Source organism: Micrasema longulum, unplaced genomic scaffold, assembly GCF_059751315.1.
Source record: "Micrasema longulum isolate JH-2025_06_02 unplaced genomic scaffold, ASM5975131v1 h1tg001712l, whole genome shotgun sequence".
NCBI lineage: Eukaryota > Metazoa > Arthropoda > Insecta > Trichoptera > Brachycentridae > Micrasema > Micrasema longulum.
The window spans coordinates 1-24,009 of NW_028278890.1; the positions used below are offsets into that span (position 1 = coordinate 1).

Consider the following 24,009-nt stretch of genomic DNA (forward strand, 5'->3'; position numbering starts at 1 on the left):
TAATTTATTTACTTACTTCTTGTTTTATAGCTTTTACTACCTTCTTTGCTGTGTTGTGTTATTTATATCAACAGATTTCAACAGAAATGAAGAATCTCTTTACGAAGATAATTAAGAAGTCTCATGTTATCTTACAAAAGAGACTCTAATGGTAATAAATTTATTAGTTTATTTTCTAACGAGGAGCTTACATAAATATTATTTTTATGTGCTCTTAAGTAGGTAAAACATTAAACTAGATAATTATTCTCCCGATATTACATAAAATAGTGTGTAAATAGCTTAGATGCCTCCATACCCCCAATAAAGAGTGGCAGCTCACTAGAATAAGGTTAGTTACAACATACAAATATGATAATGAATGTCCCTTAATTACACACAGAGGGTAAAAGAGTTGGTATTAGTAAACTTACATCAACCCTTTAAAGGTTCTCAAAGCTCGGTGCGTTATTGTTTTGCAAAGAAATACGAGTTTGCGTAAAAAATATTAAATGATTTTTATTTTCATACTAAATGGTATAATCAATGTTCCATCATTACTGGGACAAGTAAAATTCAATATTCCGACTCGTAGGTTGAGAAACAATGAAATACTTTTCAAAGATCAGCATAGAACAAACTATGGCCTTTATTCTCCAATGCCCCATCTTTGTCGTATTGTTAACACAAGACAAGATCTGGACTTTTTTGGTTTAAGTTTACAACGATTTAAACGAGCACTAAATAAATAGTCCAGATCTTATCTTGATGTCCCTTATGTTTGTCAATGCTGCTTTTCTTTTTTTTAACGTTTTAAACTATTCTTTTATTGTAATATTTAAACCCTATAAATCGTATACATGGATAATGTCCGTTAATAGATAAATAAATATTATTTGGCTTTGATATGTTATTTTGATGAGGAAGATGCGGTAAGCATTTTGATATAATAAAGCAATTTACGCTTTTTTGAATATGTACAAACGTTTGTAGACAAGGCTGGATTCTATTCCCTAGGAAGTTATCAAGATTGACATTTATTTTATCAGGGAAACAATTTTTAAAGAGGAATACGGAAGTCTAGGACTAATGACCTGTCATTGGCTGGTTTAAGTGTTCACTTTACATACATAACATGAACCATTCTGCTTACGTTTGAATATCTACTTTTCTTAAAATGTTCCGTGTGCTTACCTGTGTAAAGTTAAAGAGCTGAAACTTTTATTAATGTGAATGAGATTGCAACGCAACACCTAAAAGTTATTTTAAATTGTATGCTTCTTCTTATACCAGCATGATTTGACTTCACAAAGACAACAGATGGAACTGCCATAAAAAAGATGCCTCCTGGGATCCTTATACACGCTTGCCTACTTCACAAGGCATCAGGTTCTCGACGTCCTGGACATCCGCTGTTGACTGTTCGTTGGCAGTTACTGTCAGAACTATGGGAAGTAAACCTAAATTGCGAGGATGCACAGGTGCTGCAACTAACAGCGATGCCTGGAGGTTCTTTCTGGACACCAAATTATCCAGTTAATGAGAGGACGTCGAATGACGTGGAATAATTTTAAACCCTAATGCCCAAAATGTGCAGATTAGTCAAATTGTCACACAACTTTGAATTTTTGGGGTAGATCTTCCGGCTTTGCGTAGATTTCTTCGCCACTAAAATAGTGTGGAACGAAGATGAATTGGCATGGTTTAGCTAGAAGTCTCATATGTTTATTGTGTTTTTAAATATATGGTATACCATTAGTTTATTGCCCTTGTTTGTCTTTGCTACATAGTTTTATGTTCGTTTTGTTCTTGTTGTAATTGGCTTCTTCTTCTTCTTTTCTACAACTGCTCTTATGCGCAGCATAAAGATATCACCAGTTGCCTTCAGGAGACCCTATCACCAGCCAGCACTGTCGCCTCCGCCCACGTCAATCCAGCTCCCCTTTGTTCCGCCGAACGAAGTCGAAAGATTGTGATTGACAACCTTCCAGGTTTCCAAGCAAGAAGAGGCAACATGGGTATAGGTTATTTTGAGGCATGCACAGCACGTGTTTAAGCCAGGTCCACTGCAGCATCCTCAAGACGCTCCTTATAGGAAGCTGGTGCGTCCGTTTTCGGACTTCAATGTTAGAAATAAAATCGAACCACCTTATACCGAATATTCTCCTCAAACACCAAAGCTAGGGTTTCCTAGGACAGCGGTGTCCGTATTTTAACGGCCGTAGTGAACAGTGATGCGGTTGACAGCCGTCGTAACGCTGAGTAGAGAGTGGTTTCCTATAAAAATGGTGTTGATAACACCGTTAAAAAATAAAACCACTCTCTATTCACCGCTACGACGCGCGACGGCTGCCTACCGCATCACCGTTCACTACGGCCGTTAAGATACGGGCACCACTGTCCTAGGAAACCCTAGCTTAACTCTCAAAACTCAAAAGATTCGCACCCATATAGGAGTTCTGGCATTATACAAGAGTTGAATAATCGGTATTTCGTTTTGACCAAGTGTAGACTAGAGTAACAGTTGGCTTCGGCCATTTGTACAATAATAAATCATCATCATCGTCATCATCGTCCTCATCGTCATCATCGTCATCATCGTCACCATCGTCACCATCGTCACCATCGTCACCATCGTCACCATCGTCACCATCGTCACCATCGTCACCATCGTCACCATCGTCGTCATCGTCGTCATCGTCGCCATCGTCGTCATCGTCGTCATCGTCGTCATCGTCACCATCGTCACCATCGTCGCAATCGTCGTCACCCTCGTCACCATCGTCACCATCGTCACCATCGTCACCATCGTCACCATCGTCATCATTCCCTTTCCGGCATTACAATTTTACATCAACCGCAGCGTACCTTGATTATTTATGTTCCATGAAGGTGAGATAATCAGTCTTGCGCTTAATAATAAATAATAAAAAAGTTCATTACAGTGAACAAAAAAAAGTTTGGGAAGACAGCGTATTTTAAATCAGCAAAATTATTATGTTAAAATTTCCTTCCCAAAATATAGGAAGGGCGCGGGCCAATATGTCAAAAATTAGTGGGGTGAATTGAAATCAAAATCTACCCGTATGATGCTTAAGTAACTAGAAAAGGTCTTGTATGTTTTTCTCGACTACACTAAATATTGTAATAATGGTCTTCGCATTTATTAATAACGACATGTTATGGTTAATATACCATTTATGTAAACGGGTGTCAAAAGTTTGGGGGCAATTGATGCAACTGTGCTCGGTACAACCTGATAAGTTTAAATCATTCTAATGAGGAACTTCAGCTCTACGGGAAATTGAATACAACAAATGTTTTCTCGTTAGCGGAAATAATAAGAGCATTTAATTGTACTGCAAAGTTCCTTGAAAATGTACAAAAAAAATAAATATATATTTTAATAAAAAGGCACTACTTTGACCGACGTCACTAGTTGGATAAGAGAGCTGTAAATGATGCTCGGTTTGCTATGCGTAAACGAACCAACCGGGATAACTGACAGAGAAGAACCTCTGACGCCACACGCTGAGTTATTTCAGAAACGCAAAACTTTAAAGAATCATAACGCTGATAATACGATTTATAAAAATAAAAATATATTACTGAACTACCTCATTGGTAGAAATTTACTGTATTTTTTTTATGTTTTATTATTATTATTAAGATGCATTTGATTTACAATACAGTGCCCTATGCATAATTTGGTGCGAATAAAGATTTGATGACGATGTATGTACTTTATGTCAAGGTAATTGTATTGACTACTGTATTGTCTAAGCTGAAGAAAGATTCGGTACTGTTTGTAAAGTAAGAGCAGAACACTGGACGAGCGTTTTGACTCGAAGGCTACTCTCACGTAAAAATTCAGAAAAACGAAATAGAGTTGAAATAATTCCACCTCGTTGTGTAGTGGTTTAAGCTTTCGCCTACTTCTTGAAGTGCTGGCTTCAATTCCTGGCTGGGCGAATGAGAAACGTTTGTTTAAAAGTGGTTTTACACTCCAATATTTCAAGATTGATGGACTGGCATCAAAAGGATACTGGTCGATTATTTAAAGCTGGCACGTTCGCAAAACTTACGCAAACGCATTGTGTGCAATCTGTGAATAAGCGCATAGCATGACATCGCACGGCATACGCTATATTTGTATTGTATTTTATTTGGGAAACCAACAGTTCTACATACATACCAACAGGCGGCCTCCGTGGTGTTGTGGTCAAGACGCTTGACTCACACACGAAAGGTTCCGGGTTCGATTCCCGGTGAGAACACAAAAATTTAAAAGTGTATTTTCTCAAGCCTGGGTGTTCTGTGGTGTAATTCACCATTGTAATTGGGCTTCCTGGCCTGTTGTGGTGCAAAGAATAAACGGCAATCAGCATAGAACAAACTATGGCCTAAATTCTCCAATGACCCGCCTTTGTCGTATTGTTAACTCAAGACAAGATCTGGACTTTTTTGGTTTAAGTTTACAACGATTTAAACGAGCACTAAATAAATAGTCCAGATCTTGTCTCGATGTCCCTTATGTTTGTCAATGCTTCTTTCTTTTTTTTTTACATTAAACTATTCTTTTATTGTAATATTTAAACCTTATAAATTGTATACATGGACAATTTCCATTTATAAATAAATAAATAAAAATAAAAAATAAAAAAATAATAAAAATAAAAAAATATTTAAAGTAAACAAACAGAAATAGTGTATAAATTCAGAACTAATAACAGATTTCCACAAAGTGTAGACAGTTAGTACAGAAAATATATTACATATTAAATAAATACATATAAGTTTATACATACGAGTGGAGGCGTATAAAAAAAAAAAAAATGTTTATACATATAAAAATGTTATTTTCAGGTACTCTTAAATAATTTTCAATAATCAGATAATTTTTTTCTATTTTTTTAAGTAACAGTAAGTTATTGTAAATTGGATGGGATTAGGACAAGGATGCTTGAAAAGAAAATAAGGAGAGGAAGGAAGATGTACATATTTATTATTATAATGTCTATGTCTATTTTAATAACTTTATGTTAATTTGTTGGAGCCTGTACAAAAATACAAATTTCGATTGTGTTAGTAGGTATACTAGAATATTTTATTTGAAAACGTTGTCAGTAGCACATTAAAGTATTCTCTTTACACACTGTGTAACATTCACCATTCTGCCCATGTTTAAACATCCACATTCCCTCAACTTTTCCATCTGTTGAATTTTGTGAAGTTAAAGATCTAAAACCCTTATCATGTGGGTGAGATTCATCCGGCTGAACCAATTCACCTAGGTACTAGGCAACGCCTGAAAACAATTTTCCAATTTTTACACTTCTTCTTTTAACAGGTATTCAATTCAATAGTGTTTTGAGTATGTCCAAATGCTTGCAGACTGGCTGGACTTTATCCCTAGAGAGCTATTCAATTTTATATCTTTAGTCAATTCGACGACACTCGCTCCAGTATGTAATAACATTTATTTTAACTCTATCTTTTTTTTAATCAAAAACTTTGTTCCAAAAACGTAAAAACAATAATGTAAGAGGCCTAAGTAAAAATTATCTCTTAACTCTATCTAACAGCAACTAAAGAACTTTCTAAACAAACTAAACAATTAAATGAAAATGAACTTCTTAAACTAGAATCCTTCAAATTTATTTATAATTTAGCCACTGATAACTTGAATAAAACTGTAGTAAACATGAACACAATACGAGAATATCAGAAAAATATCATATACAACCTGCTAAAACGAGAAAAGGACCATCAAGACTAATAAACCATGGACTGAAATTATAAAATAAACTACCAGACAAAACCAAACAAAAGACTCAGAGAACCTTTACAAAAGACGTCAAAAATATTATTATTAACAGTAGAATGCAAATTTAAAAAGTAAAAATATTTTGTCAAATGTTTTTTGAAATTTTTTTATCTAATTTTTTCTTATCAAAAATTAATCAGCAAGTACCTAAATAGGCACATAATCACAGGTGGAATCGCGTTTTTATTAATTAATCGTAAACTTGTTACTGATTAAAAATTAAATATATTTACAATGATATCACCAGCGTCAAACTGTCTGATGAAATCATAACAACAATACTGTCATAAAGTAAACGACTGCTCCCTATATTATGCAAACATACATAAATACACAGGTACTTGTTATATTATTAAATAAATATTTGCGTTCTTATGCTTTTTACAATACGAGAATTTTGAAAGAAAACAGGTCTGAGTTTTCTTCATACAAACATATTATCGTTTTTTTTTTTTCATTTTTTTTTCAATATACATAAGAGGTAAAACAGAGAATTAAAAAAATAAAGTATAATTACATAGCAATGAAATACATTTTAACAGTAAAAATAGTAAACAAAAAAAAACCCACAAAGGTATGGCCCGTTCGTGGGTATACAAGAAATGTTTAAGAATTTCTGTCACCTATAATAAATAGACAGTTATAATATTTTTGTGTTAAGAAAGAGAAATTAAAATATTATATAAAAGATTTAAGGTATTTTCTTTTTCCATAGTTATCAAAAAAGGAAATAAAACATGTAAAAAAACATTAAAATATTCCTTATTATTAAAGGGCAACAAAATATATCATAGAAAAAAATAAATCATATCTTTAGTTTGAATTCAGGATAGTGCTACTATTACCTAACAATCTACCTAGACTATGGCACAAGCGCAGTGATTTTTTACACAATAAATACTTACCATCGGCTTGTCTATACTGTTTAACGATTTTGATAAATTGAAGACGTGAGTGAATGAAGGAGTTATGTCGCTTTTTTCAAAAAATGTACTTCTCAACATAAATGAAGATTTGATGTACAGCCCATTCACATACAGCTAATTACGCCATCAAAAAGTGCAGGGGAACGATTTTGAGATCGAATGAAGGTGTTATTTTATAAATAATGATATTAATAATAAGTCCAGTAATTTTAAAAGTTTCTTTTATTTGTTAACAGACTAAAAAAGATGTCAGATTTAAAAAAAAATATGTACCTATGTATAATCAGCGTTATTTATTACTTTGCGTGTGACATCTTAAGATGATCATCATTTCATCAGTTTTTATTGAAAAATGCCATTTATACGTTTATTTTCAATGGAGATTTTACAAAACTTGGTTGGCGGAAACTTTACACTATATTGATTGTAACAAATACCATAACACTATTATTTAGGTCCTTTTCACAAAACAGTGTACAAAACAAAACAATATTTACAAATTTGTTCGTTGGATGGGTTTAATTTACAAATTATTGATAAATAATAAAGTTATAATTTTATTGACGATTAAAAGAGATTCGATAAATCCTAAATAAAGAATAATAATTAAAACCATAATAATAATACTAATAATAATATTAACCAGTACACTTCATTGGTCGACGGCAGATCATAAGCCATGTAAATGCCCCTAGACTTCCATATTCCTTTCTCAAAAATGTTTTTCTTTTCACTGTATTCCTCAGGCTTAAAAGACCGATAAACCATTTGTAATTTTCAGAACCAGACAACTATAGTTGTCAACAATATTTTGAGTTTGTCCAAATTTTTGTAGACAAGGACTGGATTCAACTCCCCATAAATTAAGGTTTCAGCTCTTTTACTTCACAAACATCGAATTGAAGGAATATAGATGTTCAAATATGGGCAGAATGGTGAATGTTACGCAGTGTGTAAAGTGGCCACTTAAACCAGCCATTGACAGGTCATAATCCCTGTAGATGCCTGGACTTCTATATTACCTTCGCTTAAATGTTCTTCATCTCTGTTGTAACAAATTTATATCTAAATGACTCCCTAGGGAGGATATTCAACCTATCAACAAACATTACGACATACTTAAAACCTTCTATAAAGGTTTCTTCTCTTTTACTTCACAAAAGTCAACAGATGGATTACTAGAGGAAATGTGGATGTTTAAACATAGGCAGAATGGTAATTGTTACACAGTGTTAAACTGCCTAATGACGATCATTATTCCTTTAAATGCCTAGACATCTATATTAAGCCTGGTATTACCAAGACTTTGATTTTCCCCTCTGTCGCAATAAATTTAAATGAAATTCATCGTGGTCCTGAATTTTTGCTCTTTACTGTATTTGCGTAGGTACTATATATCTTAATATGACTGTACGCTGTATACCGTAAAAGTGGATAGTGCCAAGAATTTTCAAAGTATCGATATAATTTATGTTTGTTTTTACCTAAATAGGAATAAATTCATTATAAAATGAATTATTTATAAATAACTTCACACGGTCACCATTGCAGTTACCCATTCAATGCGACTAGATCGGAAATCGAGGCAATTTTATTTATTTATTTATCATATAACACTATGGAGGTTTTCAAGATTTGTAACGATGTGGCTTGGACAAAGCACAATTCCTTTGAAAACATAGTATATTATTTTTGTATCATTTTTTTTACTGCTGATATGTAAACAATATGTTTATGTAATTGTCGGAGAAGTGATCATAGCGGGGTGGTCCGCTGTCATTCAGGCGAATATGGAAATATTTGAGCGAGTGATCGTGGTTCGCCTTGCATTCGTTTCTTGCTGGGTTACCGTCATGAATTATAATATTGGCGGCCTCTGTGGTGTAGTGGTCAAGACGCTTGACCCACGCACGGAAGGTTCCGGGTTCGATTCCCGGTGAGAACACAAAAATTAAAATGTGATTTTTCTCAAGCCTGGGTGCTCTGTGATGTAATTCACCACTGTAATTGGGCTTCCTGGCCTGTTGTGGTGCAAAAAAAAAAATGAAATGAAATGAAAATGAAATAATATACCTACCCATATAATAACGTTATAAAAGTTAAATTTTATTATTCATATTATTCATTTATTTATTTATTTGTGTACAAAACAGTTCACAAAAAAACAGATGGGTAAACATACGTAAATACAAGTACGTATATAGCATTGGCATACTTGCATACATCACATGTATATTTTTTCTTATATTTTTAATTTTATTATTACTACTAAGATCCTGTACTAAGATCGGCCAGGGTTTTTTTTACATAAGAATGTATTTATTTATAAACATAAAGTCAGAACAAAGTACAAACGCCTTTTTTTTCATGTCTTCAAACATTTTTCAGACTTCAAAAATCAATAATTTTTATTTAGAAACTGTCATTTAAAAATGCGTAATAATCTAAAATAGCACGAATCTTTTTGTATTCATTATTTATTTAACAAATAACACCGTGGTATTTTATGTTTTTTTAAGATAATAAAAAAATATTGATGGTAATTATTACGAAATTGAGAGTAATTATTTTTGTGAAAATCACCTCAAGGGGTCCATCATTTAAAATCACTAATGAATTATTTTTTATTATTGTCATTATTCCCTTTCCGAGCCGGATGGTGCATAAGGCACTGCATTGGTGGGTACATGACTCGCAGCGTATCTTGATCATTTTTGTTACATGAATGTAAGATTATCAGTCTTACGCTTCGGGTGCCAGTCCATGAACTACGAAATATTCTAGTAGAAAAACACTTTTTTTTAAGTAAACATTTTATATCAATTATGTCACAGCTTTTTTAAAAATATAAAACACAGTATATTTTTTACTAGAGAAAATTGATCCAAAATTGTATAATATTTATATAAAAATTAGGGAACTAAAAAATTGTAGTTTGATGAGTTATCGACTTTTTTGGATGATGAAAAAAAAAAAAAGTAGATAAAAAAATAATAACATGTATTATTTTATGTACGTATATATTTATATTCATTAATAAAAAATAAATAAAACTGATATATTTTTTATAGTATTTAATGTTCTTTTTTTTTATTTGGATTGTTTTTTTTTTAGTTTAATATTGTATCTCATGTAATTATAATTTGTTTTAGGTTACTTTATTTTTTTGTTTATTATTTTGGCTTGACACGGCCACCGCTTAAAAAGTCATAATAGGTTAGTGAATGTTTAACAAATGTAAATTGAAATGAATCAATAATTAAAGTAAAATCAAACAATTTGTGCATATTTGCATCAGTTTGTGCAACAAAAAAAGTCAGTAAAATGTGAAAAAAGTCAATTGAAACATTTTGTACGATAAGATATCTCTAGCTGTTTTTTTTATTTTGTTTTGCAAATTTAATTTAATGGGTGCGAATATGTAGCGGTAATATGGCGCGAAGGCGCATGCTGGCCGAGAGAGCTTCTATTTTCAAATAAAACGAAAAACCGCGAGGAGCAATGAGCGACGTAAACCAACATGCGACGCGATCATACATATATATACATTTCTTTCGCTCTTGCTGGCTTGACAAATCGAAATTTATTTGACAGCAACCTAACTCTGAACCAATAGGGTACAAAATTTCCACTCTAAGCCCGCCTACTTCTCTCGCAGAGGGCGAAATTTGCGCGCCGCGGTACTACGACTCCACTCGACTCCGTCTAACCAGAGGGAGACAGAAATACAGCGCATGACGGTCCGCGGTAACAAAGCTAAGGCCGCTCATTCCGCGATCATTCGCGTTCTAAAACTCGCCGTGCGCGCACGCCTGTCAGCTGCAGTTCGAAAAATAGTCGTGCAAACGAGATTTGAATCGAGCTCACGAAAATTAGATAAACTGTTGCGATTCAAAAATGGGATAGACTGTTATTTTATAAATAGTATTTTTGTGATTTTCCTCGGACTATTTTGCCGCGTATGTGTATTTTCTTATCGACAAATCGGGTGAACAATTTTTCCGATTTGCGGTTTTTTTACTGTGAATTTCATGTCAGTGTGTACGTAAACAAACACATGTGCCGAAGTCACGACAAACATTGAAATATTCGTGTTTTTAATTAAAATTAAATATATTATGGCATTGGTTTTTCGTCACCCTTTGCCGGAGTACATCGATCCGTGCGTCGATGAATTCGCGAGATACTTAGCAGAAATTATCCGAGTGTACATCGAGATTTTAAACTACGCTTAAGTGAAAAATACTCTGGACGTTGGACTTTTCGACAAGTTTTGACAAGACTCGATTTCGGCAACCAATTACCGAAGATGGCGATCGGCTTTTTACCATCGGAAGAGGATACAGACGCCAGCTACGAGAGGCTGAACAGAGTCCTCTCAGAAGTCCTCGAAGTGGCGTATCACCTGATCCATCGGCAGGAGGCTATCGCGAGAACTCCGACAGCCCCCGTAACCAGCAGACAGCGAGGTAAACACAAATAAATAGCAAATTATGATATATATATAAAAAAATAATAAACACGTTTTTTTTTATTTTCAATCTAGAACAAACTAAAAAAAAGAAATGCGTCAACTATTTTGAAATATTGTGCAATAATTTATTGGTTTAAATCGATGCGTAAGGTATGGACTTGTCAAAATAAAATCAGCGAAACCCGTTATTTATAAGTCACCAATATAACAGCTATATTTATTTGATAGATTAGTCAAGAACGGGAAACTTAATTTCAAATATCATTACTTTTAACATAAAGCAAAAAAAAAAAAACAGAATTTTCCTTATTTTTTCAGCCCTTTACGACACTTGTTAAAAACCACAAAAAGAAAATCTTGACAAACAGAGTGTATAAACTACCTATATCATGCAAATATTTTTTGTAAAATTTTATTTGTTTCATAATTCCACACGTGTATTTATTTTCGTGTTTTATATCATTTTAAGAATAATTTTTAAAATCTTAAAAAGTTTTCAAAAAATAAAAACTATTTAAACTTGAAATAAAATGTTAAGTTCAATAAACAGTGAAATCAACAAGTAGTGAGATGCGTGGTTCAAAATTTGCTAATTGATAGTTTTGATCGATTTAACCGGTAGTTTTTTTTTTATCACCAAAATGACGCTAATTTGGGTTTGTCAGAAAAAAATCATGTTAAATGGTGTGGATGTTATTTTTACTTCTAAATTTTGATTAAGAAAAAGAAATGAATTAGCAGTAAATTTATCAATGTCGCGTTATTTTGCAGTTTTATGTAAAATTTATGCGGTGTGAGCTGTTATCGTGACTCATTGTAGCTACTGTAACATACGTTATAAAATACGGTCGTGAATATGAACTAGGAACACAAATTTGACACCTTATTCGACAACTATTTCAGTTCTATAATTGAGAATATATATAAAGAACGTTAGTTATGCTTACTTAAAAAATGTATGTATTTTATGTACTCTTGTTGAACTTCAAAATATTTTTTTTTTAAAATATAATTTTAAAAAATATTGTGGTAATTTGTGGCAAATTTAAAACTGTTCAATTCTTAATTTAAAAAATCTGATTTTTAAATTCAACGTTTCAGAAATCATTTATTTTTCATTTCCTTTTTATACTTACCTGTTTACGAGTGCATTATATTATTTAACTACTCGACATATTTATTAACAATGTAGGTATACTGCCGAAACTAGAAACGTGTTAAAAATTTACATTTGTATTTTTAAAACCAAAAACCTTAACTGAGCAAGGACTCCAAATGCACATAATTGCAAACTGTAGCACAGAACACGCAAACATTGGTTAAATCACGTTTATGTTACTATTTTTGTTATGTCACTTGAAATCGAACCCGAAACTACAACGCGAGAACCCAGTGTCATTGTTGAATAAAAACCTAATACTGTTTAATTGCCAAATTCAAAGTTTTTTTTTCTTGACGTAATAGTAATTTGAGTTTAATTAGATTTTAATATGATTTTGACCATAAATTGTCAATTTTAATTTACTGAATGATCCATTTTCTTTTTATTATTTCTTTTTGGAGGTGTGTCCCAAAAATGGGCGATGAAAATCAAATTGTGTCTGCAGCGGCGTAAGAACCAATTTAGTTTGCCTTTCCATTCGACACGCCTCCCAAATAAAAAGGTTCATGGCGTTATAAAATAAGTTTATTGGGAATGATGTTATCCCGCTAAAATACTAAAACGTTTTATCAAAAAAAAATTAGACATATCTAATAATTACTAAAGTAAAATGAATGTAATATTAATTATTATGACGATAAATTTTCGTATGATGTTCTTGAGCGGTACTGTTACTGCCATCTAGCGACAAACTGGAAAACTATAAATATTGTTATTTGTGTCCACGCGATTTGTAACATTAAGATTTCGCAACATTTTGCTTCAGAATAATATATTATTGTTTTTTTGGATCAATAAAAAATCAATTGTTTGAAAAATAAATTAAATAAGTCCGTGGTTCAAATCAAGCTACCAAAACTCGATTAAAATTTTTCAGCACAGGTTTTTTACGACTTTTAGAAAATGGTCTAAAAAATGCTGAAAAAAAAACCAAATTATTAGAACTCCAATATTTTTTTTAAAAAACCTAATATTTACGTGATTAAAAAAAGTCAGTGAAGTGGTCACACTTACCGTTCAGATGATTAAAAAAATATATATAATAGCTTTTACTTTTGTAATGTACCTACTCAATATACGAAACTCGTAAAAAAAAAATAATCGAAAAAAATACATTTTTGATTAGGATTTTTTTGACGTGCAGCTATCGAATATTTTAGCCGAGTTTTTATTTTCTTATATCTATGTATGCGGTTTCTATAATTTTCCTGCCCTGACGTAAATGCAACTCTATGACTAAAGCCCCTATGTTTTTCAAGGATACGTTGTACCTATGTATACATGTGCGAAAAACTTAATAGGGCATTCGCTGCACTTCTGCATTATGCAAATGTGCATTTTCTTTGTTTCAGTAGATAACGTAGGTAAAACATTACATTTTCCGGAAAACTGCTAGTTTTTTATTACGCATTATGACGTCATACTGAATATCTACATAATATTTAGTTACGCACAACATTTTCTTACCTATTTATCAATATACTGTTTTATATTTTTTTGACAACAGTTTACAAATATTGTTACAATTAATTCTTAAATTTAAAGAGATGAACTCTTTTGCCTGGAATAAGACATTACAATTCAAAATTTATAACACTAAAAATATCTCACAAATATGGTGTATTAAGTTTATTTTTTAGTTTTCTCTGGATCATTTTTGTAGCGCCATTTTTGTAAAAAAATCACATCAAGGGCGTTGCACAACAAATATCCCAATACGTCTTGCAGCTACAGAGCGCATAGTTAAATTAGATTTAAATTTTAATAGTATCCATTTCTTGCATATTCAGAGGTCGTGGACGGTTAGGAATCTAGATCCCATTTACCTTCATGTATAACAAAAATAACGAATTAAAAAAAAAAATAGTTTACAAATAGAATCTAGATTACATGTCCTGCAGCAACTGAGCGCATGGGCGGTTGAAGTTCTAGACCCTATTTACAGTTTAAGTCATAAGTAATTTAGTTGGTTTTGTTATATCCAATTTTATATATACAGTATAGAAAAAACTATGTTTTTGAATCGCAATCTACTACATAATACAAATCCTCTGCTTATCCTAAGTATTGACCTTTTTAAAAATGAAACACCTGTAGTTCATTTACAAAAGTCTATAAAAAAACCCCATTGGTATCATATTACAATGTAATCTTTTGTATAAAAGTACCCCCTCTAAATCCCGAGTTATGTTATTCATCCTTGATCCTTGCTGTATTTTTCAACAAAAAGATTCACCTGTCCTGAAAACGAACAATATGGGTGCCTTTAAGAAACAAGTTCTCTTTCTTGTATTTCACCAAATCCGGTCTTTGAATTCAGATTCGCATCCCATCATCAAGAAAATACAACTTGCAAAGGCGTTATTAAAATTTGATTGATTTAAAAATAAGGAAATCATCTTTTCGTGATCGTAATATTACGATTTCCGGACACAGACGAATGGTAATGGTAAGAGTCCGCCTAGAAGCGTAGTGGTCGGTGCGTTCGTCTACCATGCCAAGTCCCAGGTTCGATGCCCGGGAAAGTGGACACGAAATAAAAAACTAATTTTCTAATGTGGTCCCTATTTTCTATTATGTGAATTTAGTCTCACTTTTGGTTAATTCGAAAAACGATGAAAAACTCACGACATGTTATGGATCAAACATTTTATTTATTTTAATGTATTATGATTTTTTTCTTTTGTTTTTTTTACAATATACACAAGAGGTAAAACAGAGTATACAAAAAATAAAGGATAATTACATAGCAATGAAACACATATTGACAGTAAAAATAGTAAACAAAAAAATCTCACAAAAGCATGGCCTGTTCTTGGGTATACAAGAAATGTTTATGAATTTTTGCTCCTATAATAAATAGACAGGTTTAATATTTTTTGCGTAATATAAGAAAGAGAAAAGAAAATTTTCTGTAAAAGTTGTTTTTTTAATTTTATAGTAATTAAAAGAGGAAATAATAATAAAAAAACATCAAAATATTCCGTATTATTAAAGGACAAGAAAATATATCTTAAAAAAAGAGTTAATATCTTTAGTTTGAATCCAGGATAGTGCGTGTTTTTTAAAAGAAGGAAAAATTTGAAAGCTTGGGATTAACGAAATGTTATCAGTAAAAAAAAATGTACTTTTACAAAATTTTTGCTTTCGTATTTTTTAAGTAAGAATAATCTCTCTCTCCGATGGCGCTACAGCCCAGATCGAATTATGACCTCCTGCAACTTTCGCCTCCAACTCTGTCTGTCCTCAGCCGCTGTCTTCCAATTTGATTTGCCACCTGGAGAAACTGCGCCGCATCCTTTCTCCCTTTATCTCCCATCTCCGCCTGGGTCTTCCCACTGATCTCCTTCCACCCGGGTGTCCGCTCATTAATCTTTTAGGGACACGCGAATCAGGCATTCTCGGTGCATGTCCGGCCCATCTTAATCTAAGCATCTTCATATGTGCCGAGATGCTCGGGGCCTGGGGGTGTATATTGACAGTTCTTCGCTGTACCGAATGCGCCACTGATTATTCTCTCTCACTGGTCCGCAGATTTTTGAGTGCTTTTCTTTCAAAAGTGTCCAGCATTTCAGCCATCTTTACTGTCCGTGTTAGCGCCTCACACCCATATGCCAATACAATAGAATAATTGTTTTGTATATGGTAATTTTGGTTTTTCTAAGAATAATCTACGTATATAAGTTTCGTCTTCTGCGAAGTCACGTGTTCATCCACGATAACGTTTACAAATAAATTAATGTAAATAATGTATTTATGCTCTGGTAATCAGACGATCGTTCAGACTCCCGGTCTAAAATAAAACCAACAGAGGGCATTGAGTTCAGAAACGATCCGGGAAACAAAAAATAACCAGAAATACGCCAAAAGGGAACAAAAGACAACTGACAGGTCCCCTAATCTTTATTTTCACCGTATGGATGTCCTTTTCTCTCGTGCGCCGGTTGTGTATCTTCTATCTCGCCTCGTCGTGATTTGCCTGGACACCTGTGTGCGCCCTACCATTTATTCTTTTTTTTCATCTTTTCTTTCCTCGTGGAACGTTTTATCGGTTCGGACTGAATAAATAACACTACCTAACCGCTGTGGAGAGCACAATGAAACATTACTGGAAATAAAGCTGTTTTGAAATTATCCTTTTTTGTACTACTTAACTAACTCAAAACAAATTTGTTACTGCAATAAAAAACGATGCATATAACTTGCTTTGTTTAAAAAATATATATAATGCAGTTCACAAATGAGTCCTCGTGACGATGGGGTCCTTTATGTATGGGGGCAAAGTATGGAATCGGAAAAACAAGGGTGAAGGGAGCCCGAATGTTGTAGAAATGCAATTTCTCAGGCGAATTTGTGGTTAAACTGTGTTTGATAGGTGCACAAATGCCGAGATCCGTTTATTATGCAAGGCTGAATGACACTATCGACAGAATCAAGGAGGAGTTCTGGGCGAACGGACCGCGAAAGAACGCCTCAAAAGATTTACAATGCGAATTTTGATGGATGCAGAAATCGAGAGAGACCGGGAAATACTTGGCATGGCCAAATCCAACAAATACTTAAGGATGGACATATGGGAAGATGGTCAAAAGTCGGAATAATCGGCGCGTGTGCAAGAGAGTTTGCGTGTAAAGGATGCGAGATCTGCATGCGAAGATAGAGTGATATGGCGTTCTATCCTCTCTGCGTGCCCTGACGGGGGGCGGCGAGATGGTTTGTTTGTTTGAGTAATACGGATAACCCGCCGTAATTCCTTAAATGATTATAAAAATTATTTCAATCAGATTAAAATGTATTATTTCGTCATTCGTATATTATCTTATCAATTCCTATCAACATTCTGAGACCAAGGACATAATACAAAAGGATCAATTTTATTTTATCTCATTCATTCATTCAATTATAATCTTATTTTTTGTTCCTTTCCTGATTATTTTTATTAATTGAAAAAAATAAATTGAATTATACATATTATGTTAATTATCTCTACATTGTTATATGAAAATGAAATATGTTTTAGTTTTGTATGGTAGAATTGGTTCTGCACTATTTATCCATTTACTGGAATCAAATTTATTATTATTATTATTTGATCAAATTTGATGGTTTTAAATTCAAATTGCATTTATAAAACCTTCGTATCAGACACCGTAACTTTAAATGATCATTTCATATATCCGTATTCCCGAGACACGCATTAGCTGGATCTCGGCATCACAATAATGACCACACCTTTAATAACTAGCCTGTCTTCCATATCCCTAGGGTTCTCTCCTTGGCTCGTCTAACCGGTCATAATCATAAACTACCAACACCTTTTCGTATTCTTTTTTAGATTACCTTTAACACACAACATGTCGTGTCTCAAGACGCTGGTTGTCCGTTAAAAAAACCTAAAATTGGTAATCCACAGAAAACCGAAGAGAACAATGTATTTGTATAAAGACACCCGTGTAATATTGATGTTTTTTGTGTTGTTGTGTTGAACGATACATATTTTTTATGCAAGTTTAATAGAAAAACGGGCGCGGTGAGATTGCAACGTAGAAATTTAATGCAGATGCACGTTTAAAAAGGGGCTTCAGAAAACAGAAAAAATCTTTGAATCTGATTTTGCACGTGGGAATTTTTTATCTTAAAGCCAGTTCATCTCCTTCGCTTCAAGTATCAAACGTTAAAATCCTGCATGGATATTTATTTTTTTTGCCAAACATGTTAGATAATCGAGAAAATTAGCTGTATATAATATATTTTGGTATAATCTTAATTTTTCTTTCATATTCATCACAATCTTTTGTATTTTTCCCTTCTGTGCCTGCACTTGCCCGTTCGTTTAACGTAAGCAAACACTTCATTTTTCTCCTGTTTATACTATGCACTGACTCCGTGTTATATTATTATCATTGTTCGGTGTATTGGCTGGGTATGTGTTAGTTTTGTTATTTTCCCCATTATGACCAGAGGGTGTGGAGTGTGGAGCGGGGGCGAGGTACCGAAGGAGTAACACAGGTGTTCGCCTCGCATCGTGACAATTGCTTACTGGAACAGATTACGCTCTGTGATGCAGCTCGCTCATTGCCTCTGGTTATTTATTGTTATGACGAGTAGCGTTAATGTGTAAGTCTGACAAACTTATCTTCAATGTGGGCGCAGCCTGAATACACTTAAACACAATAGGCTACCACTAGTTTAAAGGGCTTTCATTGAATGCAGTGGCAATAATTCATTTCTCTGCTATTAAAGAACTACACTCCTCCTGCACTTGAAGAAAGATAGAACGCCTCTTATATGCGATTGTCTCTATGCCACGCTTGTTTTCAAACCGTGTCACAAATCTGGTAGGCTAATATTCTAACCGATAGCTATTCCATTTTTATTTTTATTCAATACTGTTCCATAACGGTGGGTCCAATGTTCTCAAGTCCCGGACATCATTTTAATAATTTCCTTGCCGTGGTTTCTCGTGTTTGAATATGTATTTGATACAAAATATTTACAATGTTACACCGCTCGAACAACCAGCAAAGAATTGCTAAAAATGCTGCTCCCAAAACGCAGTTCCCTGCACTACATATTTTTGCCTTTTAAATTAGTTTAATTAAGCGTTGTTTATTTATGTTTTCTTTTCTTTTGTTCAACAGTTCGTCCATCTTCTGACTCGTCTGCTCCCAGACTTCCTGACCTGGTGTGCGGAGGACCTCTGCCAGTTCGACGACGAATATGCTCCCAGTGCTCGCCCCCGTCCAGCCCGAGCTGTAGCGCACAATCGAGAACCTTCGACCTCCCTCCTCGAGTATCTTCCGGAGTAGTCCTGGACGATGACGTGTTTCTTGACACCACCCCGAGACCGCACTCACTTCGACAGCGAAGACGACGACGACGAAAGCGATCCAAAATAAACACTGACCCCGAAGAAGACAGCGCAAGATACAGACAAACCAGAATCCTCCATGACTCGGGAGATCCCGATATCGAACGGGTATGTTACATTTCTTTCAAAACAATAACAAAAAAGCAGAATCGTAATGGCGTACTATCTGTACGGTTTTTATCAATCGGTTTAATGAGATGAAACTTTTAATCTGTGTCTTTATAGGCGTTAAATACAAAAATTCATCTTCCCTTAATGCCTCTTTTCCAATTCATTCTTTTTTGTCAAAAGTTTGGGATGTAATTTGTATTTTCCCATTTCCTTTACCACGTTAATTCTTTCCATTGGGTGTGGTAATTCCGTCACCCGAAAAGATTTGAGAGCCAGAAATTTAATTCTTAGCACCCCCTTACGATTTCCCCCATCTCGGGAGATTTCTTTATAATTAAAAGATTACCCATCCAAATAAATTAGCGGAGAAATCAAAGTGACTCTTACATTGTTGAAACTTGATTCAATTTAATCGTATTTTACAAATTGAAAAGAAACGAAAAAAAAATACCTATAGTTATAAAATAATCTACAACGCGCTTTGTTTCGATATGAGCTACTAAATTTAGCCGACAATATGTATGTAAATAAATAACCCTTATCCCAGCCCTTTACATTTTTTTGTGATCGTGGTTAGCCAAAATAGGTTTAGCCGTTTGTTTGTCGGATTTGTAATTGATCGTTGACGAATAATGGGTATTAACAATTTGACTATCTTTGTTTCAGGATACCGATTCAGCATCTTCCTGCGATGAGAAAGTGTCCGTGTCCGACTCGCCAATTGTATCAGCTCTACTCTCCCCCAGCCTTAAAGGAACAATTTGGACTGCAATAGCCATCGTTTTGGGCTGGAAACTGTTAGCGAACAAGCGATGATAAACGCCCACACCAGTTGAATACGATTCTTGTTTTCCCATACCACTAAAAACAGAATTGTGGACTGTCAAAATATTTTTATAAATTCATATTTTTAAAAACCGAGTGAAGAAATATTTAATATCAAACGAGTCTCCGCGGTTTTTTAAAATTTTAGTAAATTTTAGTTTTTTTATAGAATATATCAAAAGAGCTCAAAAAGCCTATTGTGATCTTAGTCTAAATGAAGAATTCGGGATTTTAACTCCCCTTTGATTCTTCATTAATTGTTTTTATCGACTGTGTTCCAAAGAATGAAGCCTAAAAAATGATTGATCTCATTTTAAATAATGATGTGCCAATATTGTAAATAAGTTGTGTCAGAGGGAACAGTCGAGATGTTTTGGTGCCCACAGTGATTTTTTTGGCCATGTTTTTAGTTTAATACTGTATAAAGTCTCCTAGATTGTAAATCTTCTACTTTCTATGCTTATTCAATACTTAACTTCGTAATATTACTTAGTATCATCTATTTATGTTATTCAAGTTAATATAAATTTTGAAACCGTTTCCGGTGCCATGTTTTAGTTAAATTTTGGTTGGGAGATATTTAAATTTAAATGAATGAAGCGGGGCCGAGAGTTAACTTTACATTTATAAGTTTGTAACCGCTTGTTTTATTTTTGTACTTTTTATAAATTAATACATTTTTTAATATTATCGTCTCTATTTTTCGGTCCGCATTTGTACATATTACTTTTGTTGTGTAAGCGGTGTATTATTCGAAGGACCGCGGTCGCGCGTGTTCAAAAAAGTTTTCCATTGATCTCCTCTAGTTAGGCCCTTGGTTTGGTAAGCCTGCTCGGCACCAATCCTTCCATTTTGTGTAAATAGAAAATTATTTTTTTGTAGTACCTACTTTTTATAACTAAACGTCCCTGTCAGCGCGCCACATTTTATCCACGTTTTTGCGGTATGTAGATACGTCTTTATTCTAATTGCATTGTTTCCGAGAATAGGGATATTTCGCTTTTTTGTTCTTATTAGTAACTTTTAGAATATTTTTTAATTCCTACAAAAACGGTTCATTGCATTGGCCACGACCTTAATACGTCACGATTCGGTTAAATTTTGAACTATGTTTGAGACGTTTAAATTTAAATAGAACATCGTCACAAATCTCGACGTCACAATTTTCAAGGCCAAACATGTCGCGTTTTTATAAAGATATATTATTTAACAATTTCATTAAAAAAAATAGGTATGAAAACATTTCTCCGCAATATTCATACTGATTTTGAAAATATACTCCATTTTGCTAAATCCATTTCGCATTGTTTTTATCGATATTCGTAGTATGTGATATTTCCCTATTACAATGAGACGGTTAAAAATTTGCCGATGCTTGTTTAAATTTAATTGTAATCTCGAATTACAATTGTAATCTCGAGGTACTTTGTATTTTACGACCGGCGAAAGCGAATATCCCAATGCTTGTAATATTGGCAAGCATCTAGCACCTTTTCTATAGATAGCCTGGTTTTTGTGTAAAAATAATAGGTTTATTTAAATCGTATTATACAAATGCGCATGCATTCATGATAAATAATGTCTAAATATTAAAATTACAAATTATTCAACTGCATCCATATTATTTGATTTTTCTGTATTGTTAATAATTAATCTTTGACAATCAAGGTTGATAAAATGACATTACACATTGATTTGAAATCAAGTTTTCTCCTTAATTAAAAACCATCGTGTATCAAACTACTTTTATACCCACATTATATTATTATTACTGTCAATTATTGTAATACATACAATTTATATTATAATATTAACTGCTGTAAATATTTTGATTTCCGCTTCTGTGTTGTAAAAAATATTTTAGGAGTATTATCTAAGTATTTTAGTTTTTAATTTATAAAAATATATTAGTAAGAAAGATATTTAAAGCAATTTTGTTTTTCTTTGTGTAAATTTATTGAGAAAATATTTTAAGAATAATTAAGTAGTCGCTTTGAACATCGGAATTCAAAACCTTCGTCAACTAAAAGCAAAAATAGTATTTTTCTAAGATCGGGGCAAAAAATCTGTAAAATTCTGATTTCTAAAGCGATTACTGAATATATTTTGTATAAAATAAAGCGTTTATGTGTTGACAAAATGTAGACGTCAAAAAGTGATTTCGACCTTTTTTTACTTTTGTAGCGTTTTATAAACCTAAAAGGCACAAAGAACCTTAAATATATGTTAACCTCAAAGGCATAAAAAAATATTAATGTAATCTTTTAAGGCGTAAAATCTTTTTTGTATAATCTTTAAAGGCGTAAAAACTAAAAATATTAGAAAAATCGCAATATTTTTATACGTTTCGGAATCACTTACAGTTGACGTCTTTACGCATCAAAGCGACACTGTGATGGCCCCAGGCTAAAACCAATCCTTTTCAATTGATCTCGGATTAGAATAAGTTCATTTGTATTGTTAAGGTTTTTATAAATAAATAACGATAGATCTCACTTATTGAGGAAAGCAATTTATTAGTTTTTCAAAGATCCAATACTGCCTTATCATATTTTTGTAGCTGAAATACAAGTTGTACACACTGATCAATTTAAACAACTTGTACATAATTTGCATTTATAAGTTGATCTCTTTCTGGTTTACATTTTAGACTCGGCAATAGTTTAATTTTTGAAATCAATATTATTATTTCACTAGTCATTGAGTGGTATTAAGGCTAGTTTTAGCGGTAAAAATATTTTCAAAAATATTCTTAAAAAATTCAACCCCCCGCACTTTTAATTTATCCACGCATTATTTATTTGCAATCAGATATCATATTATCCTTCAAAGTATTTTTCTTACTGTCAGTAATTATTATTTTATTAATAAAATAACGCATATAGCTTTTACCAATAAATAAATAAACGTTGTATATGTTACCTACCCAAATGTATAAAGAAATATATAAGAGTATTCTTAAAAAAACAATTTATTTACCCTTTTCAGTCTTAAGCACTTCGTTTATTCTCATAATAATGTTATTAAACTGTATCTTTTTATTTCTCCTCATATACGACCAATTACAATATTGGACCAAACAATGCTAAAAATAATCTAAAATTGAAATATTTCCAACAAAATATATAATAAATTAACCTATCAAACCATTGCACAAATATCCACTCTTGTTTTTATATGGTAAAAAATATCACTGTGGTTAAAATTTTTCATTTCCTATTCCGATACACATTATACTAAAAACAATTCAATGAAAACAATTGTATTCATTTGTATTTTGTTGTAATCTGATATTTTTAATGTAATTTTCAATGTGACCATTTGTTTTATTATTGTAACTACGTCATATGCATTTGCATTACTTCTTTTCTTTAAAAATTCTTGTTTTATTCTTTTGTTTTATATTATTGAAACAGATGGTCCTCAATTTATTTTTGTTAGTTTGTAAATATGTAATGGCACATGCATTTTGTGTTTGTATAGAAATAAATGATTATGTTTATATGTTTAATAGTTATCGATTGTGTTTTTAATATTATTTTATAAATAAATAATATAACTCCGAGAGGATATTTGATAAAAAATAAAACGATTTTTTATTATTACATCGAAATTCCCTTTTCACCTCATCCTATTCATATAACATAATCTACACATTGTTTTTTTTTGTTGCTTACTTTACAAACAAATAAATACTAGGTACTTACATCAAGAAGTTTTTAAAAAACAATGCATAAAGAAACCAAAATTGTAATATTCTGATATCATTGCAGAGTAAAAATTACACAATAGACTATTCTTACTAAATACTTCTATAAATAATGAATAAATATA

The 24,009-nt window shown here is 32.6% G+C and overlaps 1 protein-coding gene across 1 annotated transcript; it reads left to right on the plus strand.

Moving 5' to 3' along the window:
• Nucleotides 1–10,528: 10,528 nt before the first annotated feature.
• LOC148274255 (uncharacterized) lies at nucleotides 10,529–23,719 on the plus strand. Its single transcript, XM_088237378.1, has 3 exons — nucleotides 10,529–11,201; nucleotides 19,010–19,347; nucleotides 20,017–23,719. The coding sequence occupies exons 1-3, from the start codon at nucleotides 11,042–11,044 to the stop codon at nucleotides 20,164–20,166; spliced, it is 648 nt and encodes a 215-aa protein (XP_088093504.1). The 5' UTR covers nucleotides 10,529–11,041; the 3' UTR covers nucleotides 20,167–23,719.
• The last annotated feature ends 290 nt before the right edge of the window (nucleotides 23,720–24,009 follow it).

What these genes read in the sequence shown, in the direction of transcription:
- LOC148274255 (XM_088237378.1), top strand. Translation starts at nt 11,042, where the DNA reads ATGGCGATCGGCTTTTTACCATCGGAAGAGGATACAGACGCCAGCTAC. An exon ending in CGTAACCAGCAGACAGCGAG is followed by an intron (nt 11,202 to 19,009) that starts GTAAACACAAAT and finishes TTTGTTCAACAG; the next exon opens with TTCGTCCATCTTCTGACTCG. An exon ending in GAGATCCCGATATCGAACGG is followed by an intron (nt 19,348 to 20,016) that starts GTATGTTACATT and finishes TCTTTGTTTCAG; the next exon opens with GATACCGATTCAGCATCTTC.